The sequence below is a fragment of the Ciconia boyciana genome, chromosome 10, assembly GCF_034638445.1.
Source record: "Ciconia boyciana chromosome 10, ASM3463844v1, whole genome shotgun sequence".
Taxonomy (NCBI): Eukaryota; Metazoa; Chordata; class Aves; order Ciconiiformes; family Ciconiidae; genus Ciconia; species Ciconia boyciana.
Genome location: NC_132943.1, coordinates 30335664 through 30361297, shown reverse-complemented (window position 1 = coordinate 30361297; position 25634 = coordinate 30335664). Strand labels below are relative to the sequence as shown.

The 25634-nt window shown below is 39.8% G+C and overlaps 2 protein-coding genes across 9 annotated transcripts in view; one reads left to right on the top strand and one right to left on the bottom strand.

The window, feature by feature from the left end:
• KLF7 (KLF transcription factor 7) overlaps positions 1-20513 on the top strand; it is a 116308-nt gene extending 95795 nt beyond the window's left edge. For 7 of the 8 annotated variants that reach the window (XM_072875377.1, XM_072875384.1, XM_072875383.1 and 4 more), the window contains 2 exons: positions 12606-12712; positions 16054-20513. The gene's annotated coding sequence lies outside the window, so the exon portion shown is untranslated. The remainder of the gene's footprint in view (positions 1-12605; positions 12713-16053) is intronic. The other variant, XM_072875376.1, reaches the window with a different exon arrangement.
• On the bottom strand, positions 1128-15094 carry CPO (carboxypeptidase O). The gene is made up of 11 exons (XM_072875374.1): positions 15015-15094; positions 11698-11773; positions 11151-11275; positions 8537-8651; positions 7374-7475; positions 6502-6606; positions 5718-5828; positions 4448-4538; positions 3661-3863; positions 2617-2701; positions 1128-1396 (listed from the first exon to the last, which is right to left on the bottom strand). Exons 1-11 carry the CDS (start codon positions 15092-15094, stop codon positions 1128-1130), a joined length of 1362 nt encoding a protein of 453 aa, XP_072731475.1.
• Positions 20514-25634: the final 5121 nt, after the last annotated feature.

The window sequence follows — 25634 nt, the reverse complement described above, 5'->3', positions numbered from 1 at the left end:
GTGTTGGCCGTAACAACACAGAAGCTCTTTCCTTTTCATTTCCTTTCAAGTGGCTCAGGCGGAGGGTGCCTGCTCAATGGGCTGAAATGTTTCCTTTTCTCTGGCACTCCACTGAGCTTCCAGCTTCACATGAGGATCCCAGACAGATCTCTGCAGGCTGCAGGCTCTCCCAAGTGATGGAGAGCCACGCAACCAGGCCCCAGTCCTTCTGCAGTCAGCCCCAAAGGATTAAGGTGGTTTCTAAGAAAGGCACCCCTCTGTAAACAGACTTTCTTTATGTACCATCTGTAATGAAATCCCTTAGGAGTCTGACTTTAGGAGAATATTTGTTGCCACCAGTCACACAGTTTTGGAAGTTGAGGATGCAAAGAAATCACTCTCTGGTCTGCTCTGTAGGAATAGCACCTCATCCTCATATCCTTTTCCCTTTCCCTTTCATATTTTTGAAGGATTTGGGCAGTTTCTATCTTCACTAATCTGACTGCATCTAAGTGACAGGGTCACACCTCTTGTCTGTCCCCACATGCTTGCACCAGCTCAACTCTTCAGCTTGTTTCAGGCTGCTGTTGATGGTTGCCTGATTATGACCTTTCACCAGCTTTCAAGGCCCTGTTTTTTCTGCTAAATCCCAATATGGCAGTTTAGAGAAGGAAGGTGGATGTCAAGGAAGCTGTCCAATTTTCTGTAGTGGGAATTGGGGACATTTAAGTCTCACAGGCGTCCTGCTAATGCCAGCAAGACCCAGGGGTCAGTGGGGTCAGGCAGTGGGGAGAATTGTGACAGAGCAGGACTGTGGCTGACAGAAGGGCTGCATAGGCCCAGGTGAGCCCCTGAAAACATGCTCAAGAACCACAGAGTAATAGTGCTCTGTCCTGGGAATGACTCCACTCAAGCTGGCTTCTTGCAGAGCCAGCAAGTGAAGCTTGGGAAATTGCCACAGCTCTTCATCCTTTCCTCCTTCCCTAAAACACAGCTATCAAAACCACAAATGGATGACGCTTGTATTTTGTGGGATGAGCCTTTATTGAAATACTTGACATTTAGTTCCTCTGCTCATGTAATTTTGTCTTTTCAAAGGGACATTATACTTTGCATGGGAGTCTCTTGCTGGGTTCTCTAAGCCGTTTTTAAGAAACGGTCCATGTAAGTACAACGATCAGGCAAAGGCTCAGGCCCAGGCTGCCGGAGGTCAGCATCACAGCCCCATCTGGGAAATACTTCTGATCAATATAGTCTATGATAGTTGTCACAGCCAACATAGTCTCCTCACATGTGGGTTGGATCTCGTCAGGGGGTAGAACAAATCCATGAGTACCCTTGTCTCGCAGTTCAAATGTGTAGGAGAAAGGAATGCCAATCATGTGAGCCCAGTCCCGGGAGGAGCCTGAGTTACTGTCTGTGAATTTAAAAATAGAGGGGAGGTATGTGTATTAAGCACGGTTCTTTGAAAATACTTCTTGCTATAGTTAATGCAAGATTATACCAGAATCCCTGAACTAAGCAGTAACCGTATATCACTGTGACATGGAGAGCAGAGTTTATAGGTGCTGCAATTCTTAATTATACTAAAAGTCTTCCATGGAGTTTCCTAAGTGAAACAATCCTCCATAATATGGTATTGTACAATAACAGGAGATGAGTTCCAGGGATTCTGTGTTTTTAGCATTTTACTGTGATAGTGTGGGGTACAAGATGGATTGGCCATTTGTCTGTTCTGGCACTTCACTTCTGACATTGACACTGCCTGGAATTTCTTTGTAAATTTTTTTTTAAGCATAATTTTGGTCAAGACTGACAAATTTCTGGCTACTCCCTGTATCACTGTTTATCTGCCTCGTGGATCTTTCTTTTTACCTATTCAGTATAAGTACAAACCCTGGCAAAATGCAGTCCTAGGCATGGACAAGTTACCTTATACTTAAACCACATTGCTCCTGCAGTAGGTGACTCGTGTGACGCAGGGACTGGCACAGACAGATGCTGTGAATATGCAAAACCGCATGGGTACTGGAGCCAGCTACTTACTGTTCTGAGTCACTAGCGTGACTTATTGCTTACTGGGAAAAGATTGGGTTTACCAGGCAGTCTCTAGGGCCCTCTAGTCCCATACGTAAAGGCTGTCAACTAATATCAGCCATGGTGGTGTGTTCGTGATGTGGCTATCTAGTCTATTAGGAGCAAGGCTGAAACCAACATATTTCACACAGAACTGCAAGCAGCTACCATGTGGTAATGTCTGATGGAGTAACTATAGACCTGATTGGGATTTTAATTTTTGCTTGACTCCAGTGAAGACAAATAGTTTTGCTGCTGACTTCAACAGGGTCAGGATGATCTATCACCAGTCTCCTTCTGTCCCCTGTGATGTATCTGTGAGGAATTCATGTAGGAACTAGCTTCTGATCAATGCTTCCTTCCTTTCCGCAGTCAGCTTTATAATGTACAGTGTTATCTTATATTCAAATGACTGCTGCTTAGATGTTCCACCAAACCAGCCCATTAAATATTACTCAAAGAGGAAACTCAGCAAAACAGTACTTACTGATGCCTGTGACACAAGAATGACTCTCTTCTTTGAAAAACAGAGCAATCAAAGGGAAACATAAAGAAACTTACATAAAATTAAAGAGGTTGATCCTACTTCGTAGCTGGTCCCGTACTTTCCCATCAGGGCAGCAGCTGCTTTCTCTGCAACATGCATCTGTAAGATCAAAATAGGAACGGCATTGTCATCAGTACATTGCCAGTACATTTGGCAATTATTTTGAGTGGACCAAAATTTTTGTCTCTTTCAGCTTTCCATTTACATATGATCAGGTTTAAGTTTTGATATTATTAGTTCAGGACTTTAGAGAAACCCATTACAAACATTTGGGCAAATTGTTCTTGATTTTTTAAATGCAAATTATGTTAAAATTTTAAAAATTACTCTGCAATTAGGTAGAGAAGATATCTGCTTTGTGGTAAGGCTAGAGGGCTGTATTTTGGAGAATTAGTCTATGCTGTATAGTGTACTGATACTGACTACAGCAGCGATTGATCTCTTACACTTGTTATATTGCCATAGACTCTGTATCCCACCATCTTTAGAAACTGAGCCATAGACAGACTAAATGACTTCTCCAGTGACGCATATGAAGTCCAAACCCAAGTCCCTCATGCTCTTGCCTAGTGCTCCAGCTACTGGAATGTTCATAAATACACATGTTAATGAACTCAAATTAGAACACTCAGAAACTGAGGGGAGAAGTAACCAAGAAGTAGGTGCCTACTTTCCTCCCATTCTCCTAGTGATCACATTTGGAATACCCTTTCTGGACACAATTGTGACAACCATATGTGTATAATGTGCTGGCATCCTAAAGTGCAAATGTGTTCTTGTATGCAGCAGGAACTTGGTGCTCTTCTCCACTTACCTTGCATTGCAGTAACCCTATCTGTAATAGTTCAATTTTCCTGATTTAAGGTGAAGGATTAGGATTAATTCTGAGGCAAATAAACCTTGCTGATACTGCACAGAGCGGCAGTAACTCTGGGAGCCAAGCCCCTGAATAAACCCGGCTCTTCTGAAGGAAAGGCAAGAGGGCAAATAGAGTTGTGTCACATGCTGCTGCCTGTACTTGTTCTCTACAAGTATGGAAGATGAATGTTTTGCCCTACCAGTTCTTCACTGTTACTTGGAGGTTTAGTTGTGGAACCATACGGAGTGAGGATGTACTGTCCGTAGGAGTGAATTGTTAAATAGCACAAAATGTCACTCTTCTTCCTTTCGATAAACTGAGCCACAGCTCTTGTTTCAGGCTCTGATTCTGGTCCAGATCCACAGAAGATTTCACTGCTGCAGTTATAAGAAACACCAATACCTGGAGAGGAATACAAAAAGTGAATCCAAGGAGAGACATACAAAAGCCCGTTCAGAGGGAACAAGGAAATTTACCTTGGAGTGTTAAGGCATGTGTTTATGTGGGCAGGGAGACTAGACAGCTCAGTGGGACTTTAACATTTTACTCTGTTGGTAGCAACTAAAATTTGCTACAAGACTGAAATATTTAATGCACATTTACAGGCTGGCTGCAATTAAAACACTCTGATACCACCACAGTGTACCACCTGCCCGGGAAGATTTGGAGGCTCCTTGAAATTCATGGCAAACACAAATACTGACTGTTAAGTGACTAACTCCTAACATTGCTGCCTAGAGCTGATGCTTGTTCCTGCAGTGATTTAGAGGTATAGTTATATAAGCAGCAATTTTCTCCTCACAAAAATAAATGCCAGTTGAAAGTCAATGACTTAATATTTTTACAAACCAGGTTTTTATTTTTACGTATGTCTTGATGACAACAAGATGAGTATTCCTTTCTTCTAGGACTTCATCTTATTTCAGAGACTAGTTATTACTCTCACTTTACATTTGTGTTGCTGATCTGCAATACTTGGAACTTACTGCCCCAGGAGGAATTGAAGTTTCGGTTCAGATCTGTCCCGTAGCAGGTGCCATTCATATGGGGAGAACGGTTTTTCCTCCACAAACGATCCTAAACAAAAGTAACTTCAGTTACATACTAACAACTCAATGATCCATAGGGCCTAGTGATAATATGGTGTAAAGACTCCTTTATTTTAGACCTCTGCATTCAGAGTAACTCTTGCAATGTAAGAGTGCAACTCTGTGTGCAAGGGTGATAAAGCTTAGTGATAGAAGATTTTATCTACTACAGCCAGGCTGTCATATTCCACAAGCCTGCATGCACCTTCAAATGAGCCTTCTGAACTTTAAAAAAAAAAGTATACTTTTTCTGGTGTACTCAACTGCTTCCATGCAGTGTTGCACTCCTAAAAAAGACTTGGCACTGTGAGGGGTACCTCTGTGTCCAAGAGACAATAGCTGAACTTATGTTTGTTTCAGATTCAAAAAGATGAATGCTTTTTGTCAGCTAATCTTGCTGCTGCTCCTTGGTTCCCTGCTATACTCACTGCTATAGTTGGTTCTCTGCAGACCTCACTGCACTCCCTGGACGAGCTTTCCAGCTGAATTATCTATGCATCCAAGTGCAATGTGTGGTATGTCCCAAACCTGCTGAGGAGCAAGCTGAGAGACAGCAGGATCCACATGGCAGTAGGCTGAGCCTGTTGGGCCATGCTGAGGTCCTGCATTAAAAAGTGTTTTGACTGGGCTCAGGAGCCTGGAAGCTTGATGAGAGTTGCGGAAGACCAACATTTTGCATTATCCTCCATATCAGAAAAGGAAGATTATGTGGGAGGGCACACCTATTTCAAAACCAAATAGCCCAATATTTGACTAGTTCTCCTCCTGTTCCATGCTGCAAAGGTGCTTAGACCCATCTGCTAGTTGACATCTCTTGTGAAGAATGACTGACTCCTCCAGACATGCTTAACTCCATCAACCAAGCCTTGAGCTGTTAGCAGGGAAGTAAGTCCATCCCCAGAAACCCAAAAGCAATTGATCCTGTGGTTTTGTCGTTCTCTCTTCCCAAGGCTCCTGACGTTTGCTAGGAATTTTTAGCCCTATAATCTCAAGTGACTGCTGATTTACCAGAAGAAACAAAACCTCTCTGCCATGAGAGGATTTATGTGAGTAATGATTCTGTCACTGTTCTCTGTTTAGATATGATTGCTATGATTGTATCTAAAATTAACAAAACATGCTGTGCACATCTAACTTTCAATCTAGTTCCTGGATTTTCACTACTTACTTTTTCCCAGGAATAGATGTAGCCATCAATATTGAGGACTGGCAAGACGTAGAGGTCCAAATTCTGCAGAAATCTGCTTATCTTTGGGTCAGATTTGTAATTTTGAAGAATCTGAAAAGAAAAAAATACAGAGGACTGAGCAGAGAATCTAGTGGTAATCCCTGGAAAGAGCTAGTTTAGAACTATCATCAGAACTATCATTTAGAACTATCATCAGAACTATCATCACATCAGGGAATCACTCTCTCCTGGATATGCCCATGGTATCCAAAATCTACTTGATCCCCAGATATGTTGAGATATCTACCTTTTGCCATTAAAAAAAGTGACAGTGTATCCAGTTATAGTGTACTTCATATGAATACAGTCTTGTAGGTATGAAAGCTGCATGATAGTGTACCTGTGCACCAGGTGCTTTCAGTACACATGGAACATTGCTATACCATATCTTAGGGTTGCTTTATTCCAGGGAGACTGTGGCTTTGTGATGCAAAGACGCTTGATCCAAAAGCCACTGTGGGAAATGGAGAGATTGCTATCAAGATCAGTGGCTTTGGAATCAGTTCAGGTGGAGGAAACAATGCGCTAACAAGTATTGTCCCCTATCTCATCTCAAACTGTGATTTGGACTTATGTCTCCACAGGTATCTGTACTATGTACTAATTTTGAAAATTATATTTTAACAGAAAAAGCATAATTCTTGGTACCACGACAGAGAAGAGAACTGAAGTATCCAAAGTGATATGGTTTTTTTATTATCTAAGTGGAAAAGTGAGGACTCACTTCTTTCACAAACCACTGGCAGAAGGCTGGAGAGATCCATTCTCTGGCATGAATCCCACAGTCCATCCAAATGATCTTTTTGGTTTTATCTGATGGTTGACTGATCTGAGAGAGTGTAAAAATGATCATTTGGAAAACTGTTACATTACAATAAAATAGCCTAGTGTAATGCAGAAAGAAAAGGATGTGCCTTGATATGCCGTTGGGCCACCTGAGATTATTATTATTACAGTAATCATTATGACAAGTTCTTCTTCCTAATAACCCCATCTCTGTAGTATCGCAGGACAAGAGTTTTAAAGTGTCTGTTGAGCAGGAGTGTCAATAAAACAGTTTCTTTTTAATTTATATTAGTCATTCACAGGACTGGTTGTTCTTACTTTGAGATTCTTTTTTTTTTAGAAGGGGAAGCACAAGAAGGCAGGGAATCTAATTTTACTCAGTGATACGGACAGATTAGACAATAACTAATCCAATTATTAAGACTGTGGTTTTTACTAGAGTGTCTGATAAAAAATGTTATGGAATACTCCTAGCAGAAAGGCTCTATGCTGTAAAAAATAATAAAACCAACAAAACAGAACACTTTATCCTCACACACAGCTGTTGCCAAGCTAGTTTCAGCTTGATTTGTATTTCTAAACAAGACTTCAGTTTAATTTGTTGTTTTCACTGCATAATAGCAATAGCAAGGTTATGGTGATAATGTATATGAAAGTTGGCAAATCTTACTGTACTGTAGAGGAGTAAAACCATCTCTTGTTATTTCAGTGAATTGGGATGAGCACTGTCTTAGGAAAGATCTGAATCCTGTCTTCTCCTGTGTACTTTTTTGTACATTTTTATTCATTTTAAGAAAGTTCCTCCCTTACCTGCAGATAATACATTGTTCGATTCTCGATTGTCTTCCCCAGGTAGTGCTGAGTCACCAGCTCACTGTTGCTTTTCTGGATCTGAGTCATCCATTGATAAATCTGAAATGGTCACAGAGAATTCTTGGTCCAAAGTGGGAGTTTACTTCTCTTTCCCACCTCCATTTCCAGATTAAAGCATTTTCTTTTGCTTAGACAAGCAATGTTTTCCTCAGAGCTTATTTCAATCTGTGGCATCACTTAACACTCATGGAAGGCCTTTCACTTGCCTCTGAGCAAAGGCATGGTCATATCTCACTGGGTGTTAAAAGATAACATCACTGCAATACAACACTGATACTCTATTCTGGATCTCATTCAACATGCCCATCCTATTGGGCATCTTTCTGTTGACTTCACCAGACATGGAGCCACACCATCAACTCTTCAAAACAGTATGACAGTCTCTTCTCTATCAGTACTGATTTTCCACATCTGAGTTCAGCAGCAGTCATCCCCAATGGGTAGCTCAAACAAAATATACATGAGGATTGACTCTGCTCTCTCACTCTTATCATGTGGTTAGGAGGAAGAATACCACCATGCTCTGCCTTTGTCCAGGCTTACCCACTCGTCTGTGAAACATAGCACCAAGAATTCTTCACTACCAACCCTCATGATGTTATTCTCTCCTGAAGTGTCAAAAACCTGTCCTTAAATTACTTCTTTCTACAGGTCTCCCACTGTTCACCTCTTCTTCCTCACTGGGATTCTAGAGACCACAATAGTCATTGCACTTCACATTTGACTCAGCATCAAACATACTGGGGCTTAAATGAATAAATACTAGAGATAATGATAAAGCATAATAGGGTAAAAAGGTAGCAAACCAATCAACTGAACCCCAGAATATTATTTGCAAAACAATATGGCTGCTTCATGCAGAGCATTTAGGTTTTGGTCAGGAAGGAATTGAGGATTTAATCAAAATCAATGGCAAATTCATGTTCAATTCAACCAGGCCGAGATTCTACTCAAAGAGTAAGGACTGATTCTGCAAAGAAGAAAGCCAGAAAGAGCTCCACTGACTTCAGCTGAGCTTTGTGCAAGCACAGAGTTTCTTGCTGTGGCATTTACAAAATAGCAGCAACAAAGAAAACAAGCAGACTTGGGTTGCTCTTTACCTCTTCCATTGGATGATATTGGGTGTAGACATAACCTTCTGGGACCTGCCTGTGGCTGCTCCTCTCCCTTGGCATGCTCTGATCCACAAGTTCCTGCACGTCAGGTATTAGGACTCTGAGGGAAGGAGGAAAGGGGAAGATAGAAAAGAAAACAACCCCTAACAATTACTGCAGAACTATCATGGTGGCTACATTGCTTACATCAACAAATGAAAGGATTTAGCCTCTTCTGTTGTCAACTGCCTGGCAAATTCATCACCATCAGCATAAAGTACTGAGATTTTCACTGGGTTTTAACAATAAAGTAATAATTTTACCAGATTTTTTTTTTAAGATTGACAATTTTCTAAAAAAAAAAAAGTTCAATATCTTTTTCTTCACCACTTCTACTTCCGGGCAAAACTCTAAAATACCACCTTTTGGGAAAAGGAAAGAAAAGTGAAAAATTTAAGATTAGTGTTTCATTGTATTTTATGGAGACATTTTCAATTTGCAAAGACTTCACGAAGCATTCATTGCAATTCACAAAGATCAGAACAAAACCCCTCTTTCCTTCAAAAAGCTCTTCTTGCTGTTTAGCTACAAATTAGTTCAGAAATGGGTATAGCACAGGCATGATTCCATGATCAAGGGAGTCAATAAAATCTTTTCCTTGGCTTCAGTGGACTTTGGATCATACACTGTGCTTTCTCACTGCAATCAGCCCCTTGTGACACTGTTACAAATCTGTGCTCATTGTAAACACTTGCAATAAGACAATTGCAAAGGTAGCTTAAACATTGTTGATTTCAAACACTGTAAGTGCTAACAGGCTATTCTGCTGACTGTAGCACTGATCGGCATTTCTGGAAACTGCAAAGAAAAAACTTTTAAGGGTAGTTACAGCTGACTTTCACTCTGAGCTTTGATGTTTATTCACATCTGAACTTCAAACTAAAATTCAGGCAGTGCAAATTCCCATGAACTGAAACCATACACGCAAAATGCCTTATCAGAGCTCTGGAGAATTGAAATCCCAGAGTCTGACACAGTCAGAATATTGATGTCCTGATTATAATTTGTCATTTATGTCTTTATCATTATATACCTAACTGTCATGTTACCTTCCTTGCATGTCAACTGCCTTCTAAAAGGTGGTTCCTGCTTTGAATCTGTTATAAGAACTTTAACTCTAACATTGCTGTACTCATCTTAACCCCTTTGTAATACAAAGCCAAAATTTCAGTTTGACTATTAAATTACCCACCTCTTTCTTTAGGACCCTACATAAGGTGGGTACAGTTCTGGCCCCAATCCAAGTAAAAAAAAAAAAAAAGATTAAGCTGCTAACTTCAGTTTAGTCTTTAAATTTCTACTAGAATCAGTTGAAATCATTGGAAGATGAAGAGCCTTGATACAAATAAGAGGTTAAATATCTTCTGGAACATTGTGTAAGTCCTGAATACCTAAACCTGATGCTAGATCGTTTGTACTGGTTCCCACCTCATCTCTCTCCATCTCTGGTTGTCAGGGCATCACACTTACTAAAAAGAATTTGTCAGGCAAGATGCAGGATGTCAAGATCAGCTTTAACTCTAAACAGCTTTGAAGTGGCACCAATCCTCCTTTAACTTATCTTTGAGTGGTAAATGTCAGTGTATGTCCACAGGCCATTTGTCACCAGCCCTGAATGACTACAGGACTGTTTATATGAAATATAGCTAGCTACTGGTTACCTGAAAAAGTCAGTTCCAAATGGCAATGGGACTGTGTGAGGAATAGATCTTATTTAATCCCATTTGGCTTTATAAACACTCTTTGTATCTGGATTAGATCTGATTGGAAGTAGAAGCATGGCAGTTAGTGAAGATGTGTGGCTGGGTAGGTGTGATAAAGCATCATGGGCCATTTGCAGCTCACGGCTCCTAATTGTGTGCACAGTGGGGACCTGCCACTGGGACCTTTGTCCCAGGCTGGGATGTCTCTGTTTGGCTGGATGGTGCCAGGAAATTCTCACCAGCCTGGCAGGGGGTATAGGGCTAGGAAACTGCAGCTTTGAAGAAACTAGCTGAATATTCACTTTGAAAGGGCTCTTCTCCAAAGCAGAGGAGCAACAAAAGAGAGGGAAGGGAAAAGGAGAGCTACAGAGACTGCTTCTCTGCAGTGACACCGATGAAACATTTGGGCTCTCCAAAATAGGTAGGACCCTGTGTTCAAGTATCCATGCTTTCCAAGAGTAAAGCATGCTCCTATAAGTAGTGGTTGTACCAAGTTTGGCTTCCTGACTTTAGACTAAAAAACTGAGTCATACATCTGAACGCCATCCTCTGCCACGGAGAAGGCAACAGCAGGAAACAAGACAGATTGGACTGTCTCAGATCCCAGCTCCAAATTCACAGTCCAGGCTAGTTGGAAGGTGAATAAACAGGGCATAGGGGAATGTGCTTTTAAAACTCAGAGGTATATATAGCATCTGTGCTTGGGCAGGTCAAGGTAAGTTGGAGGCACTTGGAACAAAGGTTGGGTCCTATCGTCAGTACTTGCTGACTGTTCATTGGAAAGGGCCAGGTCCTTTTGTGATAGCAAGGAAGATTGTTAGAGCCAGCCTTTCCCATCAAGAAATTAGAGATTGTACTTGTAAGAGATCATATGCTGATCTAAGCTGTCTTTCACCTCCTGCACCAGAGGGGCTGGGACCCTTATGTGCAGGTCTTCTCCAGCCCAGATGTCTTCAGGCAGCAGGGGCTTCCACAAATCCAGCTGTGCAGAGGAGAAGAAAGAAATGCACAAGTCAAGCTCTGTTTTCAGAACAAGAAAATATATTTAAGATAGAGTTGCTGCATCTCAATAAATGGAAGAAGTTTTCCTTCAAATTCTCCCCTTAACTATTCTCCAGCCATCTGTTCATAGAGCATGCAGCACAGGCTGAGTGTTTCCATTGACTCGGGCACCACTGATAAGGAGCAGCACCTTCACAGAGCCATGCAAGGAAACTAACTTCTTCCCATAAATTCCTTCAGGTAGTGGAAGGGCAATTCCACCCGACACTAAGAAAAAAAAGTTAGGTAAAGCTCTTTCAAGTTTACTTTAACCTTCATTCCTGTCCAAAATTACATGCAAATCTGTTTTACAGCCCAAGACCCCACTCTACTTTTTGGGCACACATGCTTATTCTTACTCACCAGTAAAGTGCTGCAAAGATGCTGAAGATGCTGGACTTGCTGAAATGTTTCTGGCACAATATGCAAAGCCTGATCCCTGGAAATTCAGCAGAGAAACAAGATCAGTTTTAACATCTGTTAAAGTATCCATGATTTCATAAGCCAAAAGGAGATATTTTGTTACGTAGAAGGAAGACAGAGCATCCAACTGAGTGCTGTTCCAACAAAAACATGTCCGAGTGATGAATTCCTGGAATGTTGTAGCTACAAATAGGACTAAGTGATGTGAGTTTTCTGTTGCTAGAGTGCTAGGTTAACTCTGCTTCCTTGCCAGTGGCAATTCTTTATTCACCATACTAGCTTCACTGAAGCCAACTGCTCGCATGAGCCCTGGTGTGTGTTTCTGCCTTTGCAGGATCAGGGCCAAAACAAGATCATTGGTAATATATAATAAACTATTTACTTGATAAGATGTCACTTTTTTTCCTCCTGTTCAGGAATTATTCAGTTATTCCAGATAGACTTGGTGCTTTGCTGATCTATCAGCATGCAAAAACATTAGATAGCCGTGATAAATGAACATTGCTAAGAGCTTGAGGTGTTCACAAACTACTTGTCATGAGAATAGCCAATTTATTCCACAAATAGTGAATAGTGTGGTCTCCAGAACTGCATATTCTTACTCAATTTGAAGGAAATAAAAATTTCTACTACAGAAATTTTCTATTTCTAGAAAAGACAAACAGACCTAGTGTCTGAGTATATATTTTCATGAGGCCCCATGAAAATTTCATTTACTATAGGCTTAATCTGAAAACAATATTGAGTGTTTACAAAGAACAAATTAAAATGGTTGGAAATGCAGAAAAAACAAATCTGTATGTTCTATTAAAAAACCCTTTTTAATTATTTTTCTAATTTTTTTTCAGTGTTTGTTCAGATCAGCTTTCCAGGACTGATAGCAAATGTGACATTTCTAATGAAAGGGTTTCATAATGAGGAGTGGATTTTTACGACTACATTACATTACTCAAAGGTGAGATAGCAGTTATACACTACTGATGTGATAGAATGGGAAACTCGAGAAATGTTCGTATTTGTTAGTAACTAGTAACTACTGCTTCACAGTCTCCTTCAGTGACTTCAACGGGCCTTGAAGCCTTTACAGGACAAGTATAGAAAAAGAACATTTTACATTTTAAAGCTTTTGTAACAGAAATTCGTCTTGCAAAAGCCTTGCATGGCTTTTTATTAAAGACATGGTCAATATGGTCATTAATATAATATGCTCTCTTCATCTGAACTGCAACTGCTATCATTTGTGCTTCCATACACAAATGTACAATTATCAGCTTAATATACATGCAAATAGGATTCACTGTTCATTCACATTATCCACTGAAAAACAGGGGGATTTGGGTTTTTTTACATCTCTCTTGAAAATATCACCTTTGCTGATAGAGAAACGCAGAACTTTATAGTTAAAATGGGCTGTTTACTACTGGTTCAGGAGATGCCGTTAGCATATAGGACCCTCATCTATGGGGCAAAATGATTACATTTGCATTGCTAACGATTTGATACAACAGCCATGATATCTTTGTAATAAACCTTGTAGATGCAGGATAAACATCTTTGCTAGGAGAATAAACATCTCAGCTGCAGTTCAGAGTTTATTCTCTCTAAATGCCTGGGCTGGCTTTGCTCTTTGTCTATCAGGAAGGGAAACAATATCCTGTAATATCTCTCTATCCTCATTGACATTATGTCTTAATTACACCAAATGAAAGAAATGCCAGACAGTCAGATTGCTGCCAGATGGCCAGCTCTTATTTACTGATAAACCTTTTACAATAGCCAGTGTGGAGACAAATCATTTTTAATAGTAAACTAAGATTAGAAAGCACACACTCGTTTATGATTATGGACTAGGATTCTCAGTGGAGAAGTGCAAAGTCAGCCCATGTGACCACGTGAGAACAACAGTTTTTTAAATGCTACAGTTAAGCTTTCTTACCAAATTAAAGGACAGTTCTCAGCACAAGCTGCGTTTCCTTGGATGCTCATAGATCGGATATTTCGTTTAAGTTGTTGAACAGAGCAAATGACAACAAAAATGGGCTTTACTAGTAATTTCATCTTTGTGCAGGTGCTGCCCACCCAAAGTCACACTAAGCATTCGATTAAATGTGTTTTTAAATCCCATGCAAGTACTCAACAGGTTCAGTCCTGGACAGCAATTAGAAACAAAAATGAACACTACATTACCAAGGGTCTGTTGAATTTTATTCAGTGAAATCGACAGGCTGACTGCATCCCTTATACAAATCTAAAGCCTAATATTATCCAAGGGAAATAACACATTTTAAAGAGAGAAGTAGTGACTCTCTATGCTCTGCCAAGAGCTTTGCCAGGAGAGTTGTTGAATGGGTATACTATGAAGGAGTTTGCAGTAGGTATTGCTTGGTTTTCTCTCCTTTTTAAAACTATATTCTGGGGATATAATTAGTCTAGAGGCATTCAGCACTGGGCTACTTTCTCTGTTTACTTTAGAAAATTCCATGTATAAAGTTATATGTGGATAGCTGGCCTCCACACTATTTGTGCCCCTCCTGCAAATCCCAGCTACTGTAAAGGCAGAGTGACCTATCATTCCTTGTAAAGTTGAGGGTGAATGAAACAAAATAGTTTAGACAGGCAAACAGCATAATTTTATATCACTCATTTTCTTATGAAGCAGAACCAAGAATGGAGAATACAGCAAAACTAGACTTTTCAAAAACATTAATCAGTAATAAAAAATGTGATAATCTCATTCTCTGAACACCTTGGGGTGAAGATTGTCTGGACCAATTCCATTAGCTTTTTTTGTTATTGTTACAGATTTCCAACAGGCGTTCAGTATCTGAGCTGCTTTTGAGACACCATCTTTTTCATATAACCTCAGCTGTCTTTTATTAATGGATATAATTTTGCTCAGTCATCTCCCCTGCTTTATACTCAGAAAAGGCATTTTATTCCTACAGCATCTGATTTCAAAGTTCATTATGAGAGAGGCTAAGCCAAATGAATTTCAGCTAATGGAAGCAGAGCATCCTGAGGTGCATTTGAGGGGCATTCTGTGTCTCCTACTGCTGCAGCCATATCTTTGTTGGCTTGGATTTGGTTCACTCTTTCTTCAGTTCCCATCTTTATGTTTTCTTTCCAATCTTACAAAGATTACAGCTTAGCAACCCTATCTCCAGGTTTTCAGTTCATAATTGTTATTATTATTATTCCACAGTTCCTGGGAATTTCACTGCATGCACAATTTTTCATGATATTTCATTCACACTCACCCGTCATATTGCAATTTCAAGCTGAGTTTTCCAGGAATTAGCATCCCCAGAGAAAAGGTGATCCCAAGAAAAAGCCACATCTTTGTGCAAAGAACCCAGCCCCAACAGTGCAGGACTAGAGAGGAGGAAGCTAGATCTGGACTGAACACTTTACTTGTACAATTATAATATATAACCAGACTTACCCTGGAAGGGAACCTGCCCTTGTTGAATCATTAACTTCACTTTTAAATAGTTCTACTTTTTCTTAATTCTCCAAGCTCTCTTCCACACCCCAAAACACAAACACATACAAATAGCAACATTCTCACTGAAGCGCTTCTAAGAAGTAAGAAGATTTTTCTCGATGTCACCTTCAAATCTTTGAAAATGTTATGTGACAAAGTTGGTAGTCATTGGAGAAAGTGTTACCTGCAAGGTCAGTCCATGGCAACTAGTGAAGATTAGCTTATAAAAATCATAGGGATGGGAAGAACAAGAGAACAGTGGTAACACAAGCTCCATCCTTGCTCTCTTCCTTCCTGTGTTTGTGTCTTTGTGGAGCACTTCTTTGACCTCTTAACTGCAATTCTGTCACTTGCCTAGCCAAAAAGAGGACATGAAAGAAACCACCAACATTCCTGTAAAAGGGAAAGATGGGGACATCAGAGTCTCATCTAAACCACTTTCAGTTGGACCAGATCAGTCTTTGGCCACAGAGTATCAGCTTTACACTGTTTTACATAAAGAGTGGTTTTGTTATATACTCAAAACAGTGGGCTAGTTACTATCTGAAATATTTAATTTCTTGCTTAATTCATATATCAAGAGTAAACAGTTGAATTCCTTCCTTAATAGACTACAGTTAGACACATAGCACAGTTCTTCAGAAAGAAATTGTTTCACTCAGCTTCTCTCTTGGATTAAAGTTATCCCATGGTGATTTAATGCAGAAAACTGCATGGATTTAGAGTGAAGAGAGTCCGGTAAGTCAGTTTGTTTGTGTACACATGCAATGGACATTAACTGTAATTATGGTATCTTTGTAAATCTTTCTCAGCAAAGTGTGAAGTCCTCTTACTTTACTACCAAGGCTGTCATCAAGGAAACAGGCAGCAGAACTGTCCCAGTATAAAAAAGGAGCTTAACTCAAAAGTGTGTTCTCACAAAACCAGGCTGCATGCAAGAGAAGAATATGTTCTTCTTCATAAATCGCACCAGACCCTTCCCATTTTATTGCCACGCACTATAACCTGCTCAACAGCCTGAACCTGAAAATGGTGAATATTTCCCTCCATGTAGATATCCAACCCACAGTGAATTCCAGAAGAGCTGAAGGAAGTCCAGTTTACAGGATTAAAGGCAGCTCCATTTGTGAGGAATCAGAAAAACAAACTCATGTTGGAAGACCATATTCCATATTGACACTCAGGACATCTGCTCAGATAACCTTTGCTTTTGCTTCCTTTGTCTCCGCCACTGCTATGAGATGGATTAATGTTTTAAAGCCTTCTGCAGTGCTGCCTGTGCCCTTTTACCGGAGCTGGCTTTGAACTGGGGTTCAATCCCTTGACAGGGACTCAGAATCTAGGAACAAGAAAAATGGAGGCATAAAGGAAAAATCCAAAAGGCTTCATCTTTTTTTTTCTCTTGCAAAAAAAATATGCAGAAATGGAGCAAATCATGATACATACTAAAATTCAACTCCAGCCCAAAGCTTACACCTCCACGCTGAAAGCAGAAGCTATTTATTCTGTGGGGAAAACATTACTCCTGTGATGCCAAATAGTTATGAAGATAGATAGGGTCATTTTACTTAACGGACATAGGATTCAGAAGAAATGACTGTTGCTCGCTAGGTCTTTGATTCAAATTCCTTTGAAGTCTAGTTGATTTTAATGGGCTTTAGATGAAAGTCCTGTGCAAATAATCATGGACATTTCTTACTGATTTAAAAAATGGACTTGTTTTGGGACTTCAGCAGAATATTTGTTCATAAAAGATAATACTTAAGTATGTACTTAACGTTCAGCTTGCAAGCAGCACTGCTGAATTCAGAATAAAAGCCATTAGAGACATTATTCTGCCACCAATGCAAAAATATCTTGGGATGAACAGTTAACTTCAACAAGCCTATTGCCCTCTTGGGCATAAATAACGTTTCTCTCAGTAATAAAGTCTGTTCTTTGGTCAAGTTCTTACTGGCAGCTGCTTATCTTTCTAGCAAATGTGGAAGGCAGCTTAATCCATTTATTCCCTCCTCGAAAACTGTGTGCAAAAAGGCATGGGACATTCTGGGGAGAGGAAAGGTCATAAACATATGGCACAAACATGCCATATGAAACCATGCAGTGTCCTTTCTTCCAAAGAAGTTTACTTTGCAGTTCTTCCATACGTTCTTCTTAGAGCTTCAGAGCATTTTTTCAGCATCAGTTTAGCCTCTCAAATGCCCTGTGAGACAAGCAAATATTATTTCCACTACTTAAAAGATTAAGAAAAATGGGGAAAAAAGTGACTCCCCGAGGTGACATAGGAACACTGCTGCAGAGCCAGGAATAGAATTCAGATCTCCTGACTCCCTGTCTGGTGCTTCCTTAAATATATGACCATCTGCTCTCCTGCTGGAAGTATAGATACTATATGCTGACTCCAACAAGCTGGCTGCTAAGCCTGTTAGCTTATCCTCTTTTTATCCCATACTGATATCATCTCAAGCTAAGCTTTTGGCCTGGAGTCAAAGTGATTTCCAGTGTTTGAATGATTCGACCTGCTTGTTATTGTTTTAACCTTGCACCACACATATGCTCAGCTATTTGTGACTTATCTGCCTACAGTCTGTGTAGCAACAGCCGCAAGCTAGAACTGTTTTGTTTAAAGATTCCATACTGAAGCATACCACATGTTTTAAACAACTATCATATAGTGATAAGTTTGATCCTGGTAGCTGCCTGCACCCAGATTTCCTACTGAGCTGCATGTAACATTCAAGGACAAAGAGCTTATAAAAAAGACAAAAAACTTACACACTTGTGTCTCCACAAACATCAGTTCATCATGTTAAGCTTTCCCGGTTCCACAGCTAAATCCTGCACTGACTCCATCTGAACTAAAAACCAAACTAGAACTAGATGAAATTCAACACGATCAACATTTTTTTAAATCATCACCTTGATTCTGAGAAAATAATCCTCCAGTAAATCTCCTTCTCTCATTGCTGCAGAAAACTCACAGTATGTGTCCAAGACAGAATCACCACTCAGTAGGGTCAATGGAATAGCATGCTAACTAATGTGCCTTAAATCCTACTCTTCTGCTCCCCTGAAGAAGTGGGGTGGAAAATTCAGCTGTTTTACTAAAATATCCTCTGGTTATCATTGTAGCTTTACTTGGAGGAAGCACACAATGAATTGACAGTTCTGTTTCCCATTGACTTGTCATAGGAGATAGCGTATTCTATAGGTATTGTCCTTTTCTATGAGTACTAAAATATATTTCTGTCTTTCTGAGCAATGTTCAAAGTATTCCAATTCATTCTACAATATTAAGTATATGGTCTTAATTCTATAGCATATGAATATTCAGCAATACGTTGTGTGGTCTGCAATGTGAATCATTGTTCCTCTCAGTATGCCAAGTCTTCAGCTTTCACAGCTTTGTTAGAGAAAGGTTTTTCTGAAATTCTCTGGACTCCATTGTGATTTGACAGTGCTAACTGTTCTCAAGCCTCATTTAGCTCCAGCAACAATCCTAGCGTAAGTGGAAGATACTGGAAGCTATGCTGAGTTACGGTAATTCTCTTCTAGAGTCATCTTGCTGAGTTTTCCTCTCTCTCTCTCTTCCTCTCAGATTACACTGAAAACACCCCATTAACTTTAAATTTGGGATTTTAAAATAATCTTAAACCAGAAAGAATTCCAGCTAACATACACTAGATTAGAATGACATTACTAGCAAATCTTAAAATTAGTTCCATTAAGCCAACCTTAAGTGTCCTGCAGATCATCAAGTGACATAAGATACTTAAGCTTTAGCTTAGTGGAACTAATTTGACGATTGGTACACAATCTAGTAATTTCAAGAAATACACATTTGCAGATACTTTCAAAGATTTCTCCATAGTTTTTACAGCATTTATACACATGCATACTCACATATTTTGAGCCAAAACTGGAAATATCAGTGTGTTGTGTCAGTGTGGGAAATAACACCTGCCTTTTCTCTACAAGTCCCATGATGCAGTTTTTAGACAGCTTTGTTATCAGAGAGGAGCTTCAAGTACGTGTTCAGTAAGCAGTTCCTTATGGAATCGGGCTGAAGCAGGCTGACAAAATCTGTATTGGTTTAATTAGGCTGGCAGAGCGGCCTCCTCAGACAGCATTTTCTTGAACCAGGAAAGGAGAATGTTATTAGTGAATTGTCTTTCCTTAATAACAGGTGGCCTGGGTGGTTATTTTTCCTTCATCCTTTAGACAGCAAAATGTCACTGCTAAGGAACATTAAGCTGGTCCTTTAACATACAATCTGAATTCAAGATTATATTTACCACCTGTTACTAAAAGGTAACAAACACTATTGGTTCAGTTCTGGGAGTTAAGTGTGATCACCTTTACGAGGAGTTGTGCACAAAATCCTACAGTCCTTATGTAAACACTATTCCTATGGGAAATTTGTCTGCATAAGGATTGTGCTTTAACTTAAAAAAAAATCTAGTAGTATATTTCAGGTGCAACGGTAAATTGCTGAACCCAAAGTGCACATATACAAGCTGGCTGCAAAATATTGCCCTTGTAGTTTGATCAAAGGAAAGATTCAATTTGCTGACAGTTTTTAATGTGCCTGAATCCACTGTCAGAAAGACCAGTTAGGTTTTCTCACTCACCTTCTCCAGTCCTGAAAACTTTCCCTCGTAAGAGTACCTTCTGATGACATGATTAGAACTTATGATTTCAAAGGTATTGCTCTGGGGGAAAAGGATTTTCAGAAGTGTTTCATCCTCTATTGATGTTCTGAGTGGGCAAGAATTAGGCAAGAATCCTTGATTTTGTGAAGAAACAAAAATTCTTGTAAGCCTTTAGCTGTCAAAGCAATATGTTGTTTGTTTTGATTAGGCCTTTTTAAAGAAGATATCACATAACATTAAAAGCCTATCTTGTATTTTTAAATAAAATAATTACCTTTGTAAGTAAATAAACTAGTATTACTTTATTGCTACTAGCAGAACTGTAAAGAACAGCGCATAAGTCTCTATTATTGCTTAATGGTTAAAAAACAAGCTTACTGCACTGCATTCTAGAATAACCAACATTATTTTTAATGAGTTCTATTACAAGCACTAAAATACTTTATGATTAGATGCAAATATGCTTGCATACGATTTCTTAGACCCAAACAATATACACTATATTCACTTTTACTTAAGTAATTAGCTTTTGCAGCTATAAAACATGTTCATATTAATCTTTGGCCTCTGTTCTGTCAACAATGATACACATACTTCGCTTTCTGTTTAATACCAGCACCACTGAGCATAACAGTATTGCTTGCATGCATGCAGTCATGTACGTACATCCATGCAAAGTGAGTAATTCTCCAAACCCCTCAACCAGCATGAGGATCTGTTAAAAATGGTTATGATGTCCCTGAGGAATCTCAGTGATTATTAATGAAACCAGTAGTACCTGACAAAAGATCTCAAAGCGGATCTCATCTGAGCCAAACAAGTCTGTTCTATGTAACTTAATATTCTGTAGAATTTCTGGTGTATTTTTGCAAATGAGCCTTAAAGAATTTGTAAGACGGGTTTGAAGTGTGCTGTGTATGTATGGGTGTGACATGCAGTAGAAACAGCTTGTATTTTGATGTCTGATTTTGTAAAAAATCATTGCTGCTAATAGTATCTGGGGAAGGGACTGGGTAGGGTAACTTTGAAGTGCTTATGGTGACAGGGCTGAGTAGGTTTGCAGTAAGGCTATTGACATGGCTTGCGTTGGTCACAAGTTTTGGGGTTCTTCAGCAAAGGGAGCTGTTTCTTTTACAATTAGCCAAGACTTTCCCCACTCTCGTCGCTGAACTATTACTACTCTTTCTACAAGGAGTGGATCTGAAACATCAGCCAGCTCTGCCTGGGAGTGCTTGCAAATCCAAGCAACTCAACATGGGGACATCCCCATTACATGGACAGGGAACACAGACACCTGGCTGCACTGGGACTGTGCCTCTGCTACCAAGCAGGGCATTCCTTTGAGTCACAGCACTACCGAGATGGGTGCAAACACCAGGACTCTGGGTGCGCCACGGGGACCTCCTGAGTGACTTGTCTGCCCGTGAGCAGACAGATAAGTGGTGGCAAGCAGGGAGCTGAACTCAGATTCCCCATGTCTCTGTCTAATGCCTCAGTGTCAGATCATCTTATCCTCTGTTGAGAGATAGTGGTTTTGATACCTTCATTGTTGTTCTCTTTTTTTCCCCTTCAAATAGTGAGTTATTAGATTCAGCAAATGAATATCAAACCTACCACCAGCAGTGGAAAGTTTGGAAAGTTCTCTTTTTATTCTGCATCAGCAGAAATCAAACCAACCTTCATCCTCCTCAGTACTACCTTTTGGGGGGAGTACTGCCTCCTGAGAAGGAAGTCTTCTTGCTGACATCAGTGAAGCATTCACCATTTTGTACTGTTCCTTGAGCATAGACTGATGCAGAGCAAATCTCCAAACACACGTGCACACACATGGTTTTTTTGCCTGCTTAACTTTTCAGATCCCCATCATTTTCCTTACACTTATGCAGAAGTGACCCAGGCTGAAGATTCATTTAGAAAATGGTGTGTCCCTGGGACAAACCATTCATTGGCAAAATGGAGCATATTCTAAAACAACAGAGACAAATGCATCAGCAACCTTTACCCTCTTCTTGGCTCATACACTGCAGTGTACAAGGGGTTTAGGTTGTGTTTGTATTTTCCAGAGAATTCCCTGTGTCAAGGAACTGTCTGTTGTTCTGCTAAAGCTGATATCTAACTGCTGAGCCAGCACAAAGGGCAAGTAACAACCCAGTATTGGTCTTCGATATGTATATTTAAAAATATGAAATAGTCTTTTATTATGTGACTGACATTTCAAATGTGGGCTCCATGCTTGGTCTCTCCTCCCCCACTAGCTATTGTGTGCAATAACATCTTAACATACAAATATATAATCTCCTCCACAACAAGCCACTGTATATTTCCTGAATCTCGTCTCATCTGCGTCAGTACACATCAAGACTTCAGTGACAATTCTCACCATTTACACCAGCCTCTGTGCAGTTAGACTCCAATTCACCAGCTGTTCCCTACTGCACAAGGAGAAAACTGGGCTCACAGAACAGTTCAAATTTTCTCCTTTGAAGTTTTAGAGCCACAGCCTCAGCTGGTGTATATTGCTGTAGTGCCCTGACTTCAATTTAAACCAGCTGATAAGCCACTTCCCCTTTCCCCACACTCCCCACATGCTTCCCCACCTTGCTAAAGGGTGGTCGAGTACAGGTGACATCTTATGTGCAGCGGAATCTGTACCATGAAAATCAAACAGGCAAATACAGAAAATTTAGCAAGTGCCCTTTGTGGATTGAACTGATGGCACAGTAAACTATGGCACATACTCAGGAATAACACAGGGTGTTTGGTAAATTGCCTCTGTCTGGAGGCATGGATAGAGTCCCTTACCTGTAGCAGTGAAAAGTGGAAATAAATTATCCTGTTTGTAAAAATTTGCATCTTGCTACATAAAGCAAGAGCGTATCTGGGTTTTGATGGGTGCCATGGCAACAATGTTGCTGGAGTATAGCATAGGAGCATTTTTGGAGAGAGGGAACAGGATGAATCAAAAAGCTCACTGGTTATCTGTGGACACAAGGACTTTTGCTGCAGACACAGAGACAGATTCTCCTTCTTGTTCCTGGGTGGCTATTTACAGTTGCCACCACATTCATACTTTCACTTTATACTGCGGTTGTCCAGAAAGAACGAAAAAAGGAAAAAACCTGCTACAACTTGAAGGACAGATCTTAAACATAGTTCAGAGTTCCATTATATTTGCATCACTTAAAAGAGGAGAACAGTGCAGAACTACTGAAAACCACTATGGTTACTAGCAAAGAACAAAACCACAGGATTACATGTTCAGTAAAACCTATGCTTAAGTACCATAATTGCTTTAAAAGTATGCATTTAGAGAACAACAGATAACCATGGCTCTGCTTTTGTTCTGAAATAACTAATTTCAGCACATTTTGCCTAGGAGTGAATGCTTCACCTTTTCTGAGATCTACAAAACACCTGCAATTCTTTTTTAATTCAGATATTCTAGTGCCAGTAAAGAGGTATTGAAACTGGCTCCTCATTCATGCAAGCTTACCTGCTCTGAGATTTGTGTGCAAAGAGAATAGCTTAACATTAACAAATGGCAGTATAAAATAATACCTACTGCAATGGCCAGGGGGGCAGAAAAAAGCATTAGAGGGAAGTCTTAGTATTTTCTTCACTTTACCAATTGACCAGAACCACATCTATAGGTCTCCGCATACAAAGCATTGTTCAACCTCTTGCCTATGCAGAAACAGTTGCAATACCTGAGAAACAGACTTCCATTCTCTAATTCCAAACTCCAGTTTATTTAGATTCTGATTTCTTAACAAAAATCAAACTGTTACAATGTACTTTTAGTCCCTCTTTCCCAGTCACTTTTTAACATCTTGGCCAATTTGAGAGCAAGGTGGAAGTTTTAAAGAGAGTTCCTGGATGTTTCTTGTGAAGGAGTGGCTGGAATATTTCATACCCTGAGAAGGCTGGAGTTAGGGCTCAAAAGTGTTTTTAGAGATAAGCAAATCTGAGCAGGAGAGAACTACAGGTCATCACAGTCTGCAAATCCAGCTGCTTATGGAAACAATTTGTTTTTCCAAACACTCACTGTTCTCATTCTGCATTACTTCAGAAACTTTGTTTCATTTTTGCTCAGATGGTACTAGTTTATTTTCTGTTCACGCAAGGGCCTTCTTGACCCTTGCAGCCCACATCTTCTGCCTTCCTGTGCCTTCCTCTCATTTTAGATCTGTTCATGCATCCTGCAATGCTTAACATCATCCGTGGGCCAGTGAAGTTTGCTATATAACTTACATTTGTAAATACTTCTCACAGTGTTTTCTTATTGATTGTGTGATACATGACAATGATCTGAGCTTGTCACCCTTTTTTATGTGGATATCCTTCAGATGACCTGGAGAATTCAAAAGATGAACAGTATATGCATTATTCTCAAGGACAAATTTACCAGATAAGCCAGCTTTATCATGGCATTTTACTGTTTTGTAATAAGATAAGATTTATGGATCAAAAAATGTTTAACAGCAAACAGCATGTAAAAACCAGGAATCATAAAAGGCAGTATGTTTCTTTGAGATTAGCAGGACAAATACTTAAGTCCAGTATTTCATAACTCAAAATGAAGGAAAGATTTGTATGGATCTACTTTTCAGACTTTGTGGCCCAGGAATAAAATATGCTGCCTTCATACAAGAATCTGCTCAAATATATGGTTGCTCTCTGCAGCTGAATCCACTGCCTTTAAGTCATAGCTACATAATTACTCTAAGCCCTATACTTGCTTTATCTTCTTTAACAAGCCTTCAATTCATGAAGATCCTCCCCTCCCTCAGCAATTTAGTTTACTTAATAAATTACCTATTTTCACTTTACATGGGGTTGAGAACCTTCACCTTGCTACAGATGGGATACACCCTTGAAATACCTTTAGCGAGTCAAACACCACAGCAAATGTCTGGGTTCCATCCGTTAATAAGATACACCCATGGACTGTATGAAATAAAGCCATATTCAGCTTTCTGGTTCCTCACCCCTTGTTCAGAAAAAAATTCCAGCCGCTGCACTTACAAAGTGTTCCAAGTGTGAATAAAGGTTAGAAACACATGTTTCTGAGTCTGCAGGCAGACTGTGAAAATGGTAGGGAAAAGTGCAGCTTGCATCTCCTGTTAGCCTCACTGGCAGGTCAGCTAAAAACATGTTTAGTATCTGTTTCACTTAAAAAAGGGGATTTTGCACCTTTCGCACTGAGCAATCCATGCAGTGACAAAACCCACAATTACAGGAGCAAAATAATTATTGTTGATCTTCATTGTGAGTCTCCCACTAATTTTAATAAGCGTGATTCAGGAGAGAGAGAACGGTATTCTAAATACAGATTGTAATGCACAAAACAGGGGATTAGATCTCCCTTACTGCATGAATTGGCCACCTGAGAAACCTGGGTTTATTTCAGACATTGCAGCAGAATAGCTTTTTAACAGATGTAAGGATGCAAGAAACCCACAGCTCTGAAGTCTCTCTGGCAGCAGCTACATACTGCTTGGAACTGTGAATCAGTGTAGGTGACATAGTGACAACTTAAATTATTGTGGTAGCATAAAGGAAGATATTTTAATAAGCAAGGTGGTCATTATGGCAGACCACTACACTTCCATACTGCTTGTATAAGTTTCCACCTACTCGTAAGGTGTTTAAAAAAAGAAAGAAAAGATGATGATCAGCTAATTTAATGTAACGTGCTATGCCATTCTGTGCCCACTGGTGGCTAATTCTGTCCAGGCTGC